Here is a 7,912-nt window from a genome sequence, read left to right on the forward strand (position 1 = left end):
ACGGCTCCAGCCCGCGGGCGGAGGACGAGCCCGCCCGGGGCCGGGGTGCCCCAACCTCGCGGCGCGTGTTCCAGCACCGGGAACCTCCGGACGGAGTAGGGCCGGGTGACCGGCGGGGGGGGGGGGGGGGGGGGGGGGGGGGGGGCGCGGCCGAAGTGCGGCGGGCGCGGCCCCTGCCACCCGGCGCCGGTGTGCCTGATGCTGACATGTGTCCCGTCGCCTGCCCGGCAGTGAGCTTCTCGCAGGATGTCCTGTCCCAGCCGTTCATCATGCAGGATGGGACCCTGCTGCCGACGGAGCGCGGCCCGGCGGTCACCTCGACCGGGGCCCCGGTGCGCATCCGGCTGCCGGCCGGGCCGGACGCCGGGCCCGGGTCCACCGGGCAGGCCGTCTCCCGGCTGGGGGCCATCCTGGGCGCGGTGGCCCACAACCACGACCTGGACAGCCACCTGGCCGGGGACATTTCCTCGCACAGTGAGATTGCCATTTCCTCGCCGTCGCTGGCCCGGCGGTTCATGCGCTTCCCGACGCTGGCGGTGCCGGCCTGCCGCCGGACGGTGGCCTTCGCCGAGCAGCTGCTCACCTTCACCTCGGCCACGGCCGAGCGCTGGGTCGGCCTCATGCTGGCCGGCGATGCGGGCGCCGGTGGGCCCGGGCTCGCTGGGCCGCCGCCGCCGCCGCCGCCGGCCCCGGGGCCCGGGGTGCTGGCCGGCCCGCCGGCGACCCCGCCGCCGGCCGCGCGCCCGGCCGGCGCGCCAGTCCCCTCGCAGCGCCCCCCGGCCGACGGGCCCACCTCGCCGGTGGTGCCCCTCCTGGCGTCGCCCTTCCAGCAGGGGCTGACCGGCGGCGAGGCGGCTGGCGGCCGGTCGCCGATGCGGCGGCCCGGCGCCGGGGGGCTCCCCCCGACGTCGGCCCCGGCGGCGGCAGTGGGGCACTTTTCGAGCGCCGCCCCGGCGGTCGCGGCGGCCAGCCAGCTTTCGGCCGCGGCCACGGCCTCCGGCCAGCCGGAGCCCAGTGCCAAGCCGGCCGCGGCCCCGGCGCCGGGCTCGCAGCCGCAGCCGCCGGCCCCGGCCCCGGCCCCGGCCCCGGCGCAGTCGCCCGCCCGGCCGCCGGCCGAGGGGGCCCTCTGCCCGGTGTGCCGGCAGGCCCTGCAGTCGTCGCTCTTCTTCGTCTACCAGATGGCCCTGTCGCCGGGGGAGCCGATGACCCTGCCCCTCGGGGCCCCGGGGTCGTCCCTCTCCTCGGAGGGGCTGGCGTCGCTGGTGCTGAATGCCATCTTCCCGCTGGTGTCCGCGCGGAATCAGTGCCCCCGGGCCGGGTGCTTCGGCAGCCTGTACTACACCCTCCGGGCGTTGCTCTGCCCGCAGACCCTGACCCGGAGCCTGTCCAGCCGGCCGGACAGCGGGGCCTGCGCCTGCGCCGTGTCGCCGGGGCCGGAGGACGCGGCCCTGGCGCCGGCCGGCCTGGGCGATGCGAATGCCGGCCGGCCGCCGTCGCCCTCGCCGCTGGGCTCCCGGCCCGGCCCCGGGGCCGATGGCCTGCTGCCGGTGGTCGGGGGCATGATGCTGTCCGGGCCCCCGGACCCGGAGTACCACCCGGCCAATGGCGACGGGCCCGGTGCCCAGCATCCGCACCCCTCCTCGCCGGGGCGGTTCCTGTCCTCCCTGCGCGGGGGCCTGACCCTGGCCGAGGCCTACCGGAAGGATCGCTTCCGCCGGGCCAATGCCTCGGAGGACACGCGCGCCCGGTCGGCCTCCGTGTCCCGGAGCCGGTCCTCCAGCTACCAGAATCTGCCGGAGCACCGGCCGGGCGCCGGGGCCGCGGCGGGGCCCACGCCGCTGGCGGCCCTCGGCCTGGGGCCGGCCGGCTCCCCCGGCACTGGCGGTGTCCTCCCCCCGGCCGGGCCGGCCACCGGCACCGGCAGCAACAGCTCGCTGGCCCAGCAGCCCTCGCAGCCATCGCAGCCGCAGTCGCAGCGGCGCCTGCTCGAGGGCGAGGGGCTCCTCTCCGGCCCGATGCAGGCGTACACCCTGCTGACGTACCCGCAGATGGCCGGCGACATGGGGCCGGGCCCCGGGGCCCGGCTTGGCTCGGGGCCGGGCCCGGTGGCGGCCGTCGGGGCCGGTGCCACGGCCGGCCCCGGCCCCGGCCCCGGCCAGGCCCCCCTGACCGGGGCCGGCTGCTTGGCGGCCCTGGTCGGCGGCCCGTGCACCTGCGGCGGCCGGTGTGAAAGCCACTCGCCGGTGCTGACGCCGACCAAGTGGCGCGCCGGCGGGGCGGCGGTGCCCGGCTCGCCGGCGCCCTCGCCACTGACGCCCCGGCGGCCGGGCCCCGGCGGGGCGGCGGCCGACGCGCTGGCCGCCGCCGCGGCCGAGCTCCAGCACCTGGCCCTCATCTCGGTGGAGCTGCCCTCCCTGCCCGGGGTGGTGGTCCGGGTGCCGGTCCTCTTCGCCGATGAGGCGGCCTTCGCCACGGTCTTCCGGTGGACTCTGGCCCAGCTGTCCAACCCCCGGGCCACCACGATCCTCCCCTCGCACAGCACCTCGGCCTCGTACCGGTGGCACCCGGCGGATGTGGCCCCGGCCGCCGCGCCGGCCGTCGCCCTTCGCCAGTACTTCCCCCACCTCCGGGCGGCCCTGGCGCCGGAGATGGCGCCCTGAGGCGCCGGCCCTGCGCGGGGGGGGGCCCCCCCGCGCACAATACACGGAATAGAGATCTGCACGGCGCTCCGTTGGCAGTACGCGGTCGATCGCGCCCCCGGAGCGTGGCGGACCGTTATGCATGTTCTCCCCCGGCGGGGGCGGGGGGGCGGGGGGGCAGCCGGGGCAGCGCTGGGGCTGGGGCGCCTTTGGCATAACGGGGGGGGGGATTTGAAATGCCGGCCGCGGAGCACGCGTGCGGCGCGGCCGGTCGCCGGGGCCCTTGCCGGGCGGCCCCGGCCACCATCGCAAAGCCGGCTCCGGCTGGGGCCGCCGCCGGGCGCGCGCGATCTGCCGCGTGCGGCGGCGACCGGCCGGGGGGCCGACCGGCGGGGGCGGGCCAAAAGCGCGCCGGCCCCGACACGCCGACAGGGCTCGCGAGGCCCATGCTCCCCCCCTCCGCACCTCCCTCCCGCGCGCACGCACGCACCCCCACCCACCCATACACACGCCCGCACACGCCCGCACACATATACACACAAACGTACCCGCCGACCCGAGACGCCAGACTGTTCCGGCTGCCAGCGCTCGCTCGCCCCCGAGGCGCAAGCCCCCTGTCCCTGCATCCGCATCTCCGCCCGCATCGACGCCTGCTCTTGCCCTGCCTCGCGTCGGCCGGCCTCCGTGCATTTGCCTCCTCGGCCCCCACCGCCCGGCACTCGGCCGCCACCCAGCCGCCGGCACCCCGCGTGGAGGATCTCCGTGCGTCGTCTCCCTCGGACAGCCCCGCCCGCCCTCGGTGTCGTGCTCTCGCCCTGACGGACCCTCTGCTGCCCCCGCCCCCCCCCCCCCCCCCCCCCCCCCGCCCCCCCCCCCCCCGGCCCCCCCCCCCCCACCCCCCCCGCCCCGCGCCCCCCCCCCCCCCCCCCCCCCCCTCCCGGACCGAGCCAGTCACCTCGTCCACTGCCGTCGCCTTTGCCAGCATCAACACGGCTCTCACGGCCGACGTCGCACTCCAGGCCTCCAGGCGCCTGTTGAACAGTAGCAGCATGCCCCCTGCGCGCAAGCCCAACCCCGGGGCCCCGATCACGGCGGCCTCCATCTCGGCCTTTTTCGCGCCGCGCACGGCCAAGCCGGCCGCCGCCGCCGCCGCCGCCGCCGCCACCACCACCACCACCGCTACCAGTGATGACCCGGCCCCCAAGCCGGAGACCGGCGCCCTGGACGCGGCTGGCGTCAAGCGCGAGCACCCGGCGGCCGACGTCCTGGACGATGCCCAGACGGCCAAGCGCCTGAAGGTTGAGACCGCAAACACCCCGGCCGCGGATGCCTCGACTCCCGAGGAGGAGCCTGCCCCCTGGCCGGTGGGCTCGCCGTGCGTCCCTCCCCCCTCCTCCCCTCCTTTGCCCCTGCCCCCTGCCCCTTGCGAGTATCTGACCCCTCCCCCCGCCTCGCATGTGCCCGCCCGCCCGCCCACACATATAGCGTCCCCTACTCCGCCCTGACGGACACCTTCCAGGCGGTGGAATCCACCACCAAGCGGTACGCCAGTGCACATGCCGCGGCCGCGCGCCCCCCGCCACCGGACACCTGACCCCCCCGCCCGCCCCACCCGCCTGGCCTCCGGCGCCCGGCCGACTGCCAGGCTCATCATCACGGAGCTTCTTTGCGCCTTCTTCCGCCAGGTGATCTACCGCTCGCCGGAGGACCTGATTGCATGCGTGTATTTGTGCATCAACCGAGTGCGTTGATGCCTGGCCCTCGGCAGCCCGAGGCCCGCTGGCTTGCCGCTCGTACGGGGGGGGGGGGGGGGGGGGGGGGGGGGGCAACAGCCAGCCATATCGCGACATCCAGGCCTCACACTCGGGGAGATGAGTGACGCCACAGCCTACACCCACATACACACACCTTCGCCCATGCAGATGCTCTCCTTTTTGCCTGTCCTTGGATTTGTGCCTTGTCTCGCCGGCGGCCCTTGCTGGCCCTTCCGCCCGGCGGGCGCTCGGGGTGCCGGTTTTCATGCCCTGCCGCCGGCCTCGGGTGTTTGTTCTCCGGGGTCTGGGGGGGGGGGGCGGGGGGGGGGGGGGGGGGGGGGGGGGGGGGGGGGGGGGGGGGGGGAGGGGGGGGACAACGGGCGCGCCCCTTCGCGCTCGGGGCGCTTCGCCACGCTCGCCGCCCCCGGGGACTCCTCTGACCTTTGGTCCCTCTCTCGCCGTCTGCAGGTGGCCCCCGCCTTTGAGGGTGTCGAGCTCGGCCTCGGGGAGTCCATCCTGGTGAAGGCCATCTCCGAGTCGACCGGGCGCACCCCGGCGGCCATCCGCACGCAGCTGGCCAGCGTCGGGGATCTGGGCACCATTGCCCAGGCCAGTCGCCTGAAGCAGGCCACCCTGATGAAGCCCGCCCGGCTGACCGTGCGCCGGGTGCTGGCATCGCTGCGTGAGATTGCCCACTTCTCCGGGTCCAGCGTACGTGTGCTCGGGTGTGCGGCTTGTTCGCCGGGGGCGTGTGCACTGCCCTCTTCTGCCGGCCGTTAATTTGACCCCGCCCCCTGTACACACACACACACACACACACACACACACACACACGCACACACACAGAGTGTCAAGAAGAAGACCGACAAGATCTCCCAGATGCTGGTGGCCTGCATCGACTCCGAGAGCAAGTACCTGGTTCGGTGCGTGGCCGCGGGCGTGTCCCCCCCCCCCCCCCCCGCCCCGAGGGTGGCTGCTGTGCTGGCCCTTTCTCCGCTCCCCCCCCCCCCCCCGCCGCGCCCTTCCGGGAGCCACCCTCGGGCGGCCAAGCGTGCGCAATGCTAACCATGGTTTGCCCCTCTCTCCCTCTCTCGCACACACACACGCACGCACACCGACGCAGCTCCCTCGAGGGCAAGCTCCGCATCGGCCTGGCCGAGCAGACGGTGCTGGCAGCGCTGGCCCACGCGTCGGTCCTGTCCCGGCGGTTCCCCGACCGGCCGGGCAAACGCCCGGACCTGGAGCTGGACCCGGCCCTGCGGGAGGCCATGGCCGCGGCGGTGGCCACGGTCAAGCGGTCCTTCGTGCAGGTGTCCTCCTATGAGCACCTGGTGCCGGCCCTGCTGGAGCACGGGGCGCACCCGGGCGAGGCGCTGGAGGCCGCCTGCCAGCTGGTGGTCGGGGTCCCATGCAAGCCGATGCTGGCGCACCCGACCAAGTCCGTGGGCGAGGTGCTGGAGCGCTTCGCCGGCCGGCGCTTCACCTGCGAGTACAAGTACGATGGCGAGCGGTGCCAGGTCCATGTGTGCGGGGAGACCGGCCGGGTGCGGCTCTTCTCCCGGAATCTGGAAGACCTGTCGCCCAAGTATCCGGAGCTGGCGGAGCGCATCATCCGGGCCGTGGTCCCGGGGCTGGCGGCCACCCGGGCGGCCGACGTGCCGGCCTTCCATGGGGACGTGGTCACCACCGCCAGCGGGGACCTCGAGGCGGCCACCGACACCGGGGCCGCCAGCTCGGTCATGGCCGCCGGCGAGGCCGCGGCCGGGGGCGGCGACACGCCGGCCGTGGTCGGCCAGGCCGTCAGCGAGACGCCCCTGCCGGTGGTCTTCGACCAGGTGCTGCCCTCGCTCAAGGGCGGGCCCTCTTTCATCCTGGACTCGGAGGCGGTGGCCGTGGACACGGCCTCGCGCAAGATCCTCCCCTTCCAGGTGCTGTCGACCCGCCGGCGCAAGCAGGCCGACGCCGACACCATCACGGTGCAGGTGTGCCTGTATGCCTTTGATCTGCTGCACCTGGATGGGCGATGCCTGCTGCGGGCTTCCTTCCGCGAGCGGCGGGCCCTTCTCCGGGGGCGCTTCCGCCGGGTGCCGGGGGAGTTTGAGTTTGCCCTGTGCCGCGATGGCGGGGTCGAGATGCCGGACCCGGCGGCGGCCGTGGTGCTGGCGGCGGCCGCCGGTGACGCCGACGCCGACACCAAGACCGAGGCGGCCCCCATGGGGGGGGATGGCGACGGCCCGGCCGGCCGGGCGCCGGACCCCGCCCCGGCCGCCACCGCCCCCGATGCCGCCACCCATGCCATGGAGGACCTCATCACCCAGTTCCTGGAGGCCTCGGTGCGGGACCACTGCGAGGGGCTCATGGTCAAGACCCTGGACGGCCCGGACTCCACCTACCTGCCGGACCGCCGGTCGCGGCACTGGCTCAAGGTGAAGAAGGACTACCTGGCCGGGGTGGGCGACAGTGTGGATTTGGCCGTCATCGGCGGGTATCTGGGCCGGGGCAAGCGCGCCGGGCGCTTTGGCGGCTACCTGCTTGCCTGCTGGGACGAGGACATGGAGACCTGGCAATCGGTGTGCAAGATCGGCACCGGCTTCAGCGACGAGCAGCTGGAGGCCTTTTCCCAGGCCCTCCGGCCGCACATCATCCCCCGGCCGCCGAGCTACTATGATGTGTCCGGCTCCGGGGCCGACTCGTCGACCCAGCTGGCCGGCGGGTCGACCGGCATCTGGCCGGATGTGTGGTTCGAGCCGTCGCAACTGTGGGAGGTCAAGTGCGCGGACTTGTCCCTGTCGCCGGTGCACACGGCCGGCCGCGGCCTGGCCGACCCGCAGCGCGGCATCAGCCTGCGCTTCCCGCGGTTCATCCGCATCCGCGAGGACAAGGCCATCACCGACGCCACGACCGCCTCGCAAATCGCCGACCTCTACCGCAACCAGGCCATCGTGTCGGGCTCGGCCTCCAGCTCCACGGCCTTCGATGAGGAGGACTATTGAGGCGTGTGCTGGCCGGGTGCTTTTTTGCTGGCTCCTGTGGCTGGGGGGGGCGGGGGCGGGGGCGAGGGGGGGGAGGTGCTCTCCCCCCCCCCCCCTTTTCGGCCAATACACCCTCCCTCCCTGTCTCTCTTCCTCTTTCTTGGTCCCCTCCTGGTGGTGTCCTGCCCTGCCGCCTCTTCGCGGACGGGCGGGCGGGCGGACGGCGCCGGCTGATTGTGGGCTGCGTCATGCGCGCGTGATGTGCGCTGCCGGGGCATGATGTCCGCGTGATGCGCGCATGTTGCGGGCTTTTTATATCCCGCTTTATGGGTCTTTCTTTTGGCAGCCCCCCTCCTGCCCCTTTTCCAGGGCCGAGTGTGTCGCGGTGTGTGCGAGTCCGGCGCACGCCGTCCCGTTGTCCATATATACACATGCGCGTGTGCGTCGCGGGGTGGGCCGCCATTTCCTGGGGCACCTGCACCATGCGTGGTTGGCGGGCGGAGCCGGAAAGAGGGCATGGGGCCCGGGGGCGGGGGCGGGGGCGGGG

At 75.0% G+C, this 7,912-nt stretch overlaps 2 protein-coding genes across 2 annotated transcripts in view; both read left to right on the forward strand.

Moving 5' to 3' along the window:
• Positions 1–2,721, forward strand: part of H696_05483 (hypothetical protein) — a gene marked incomplete at its 5' end in the record, with an annotated part of 12,140 nt that extends 9,419 nt beyond the window's left edge. The window contains 2 exons of the mRNA XM_009499306.1: positions 11–105; positions 232–2,721. Of these exons, the coding sequence (XP_009497581.1) occupies positions 11–105; positions 232–2,660 (2,524 nt within the window). The 3' untranslated portion in view covers positions 2,661–2,721. The remainder of the gene's footprint in view (positions 1–10; positions 106–231) is intronic.
• Positions 2,722–3,059: 338 nt separating this feature from the next.
• Positions 3,060–7,446, forward strand: H696_05484 (DNA ligase 1). The gene is made up of 7 exons (XM_009499307.1): positions 3,060–3,401; positions 3,591–4,014; positions 4,125–4,181; positions 4,285–4,381; positions 4,862–5,104; positions 5,240–5,316; positions 5,517–7,446. Exons 1-7 carry the CDS (start codon positions 3,086–3,088, stop codon positions 7,384–7,386), a joined length of 3,084 nt encoding a protein of 1,027 aa, XP_009497582.1. The 5' UTR covers positions 3,060–3,085; the 3' UTR covers positions 7,387–7,446.
• Positions 7,447–7,912: the final 466 nt, after the last annotated feature.

Source organism: Fonticula alba (genome assembly GCF_000388065.1).
Source record: "Fonticula alba strain ATCC 38817 unplaced genomic scaffold supercont2.11, whole genome shotgun sequence".
Classification (NCBI taxonomy): domain Eukaryota; order Rotosphaerida; family Fonticulaceae; genus Fonticula; species Fonticula alba.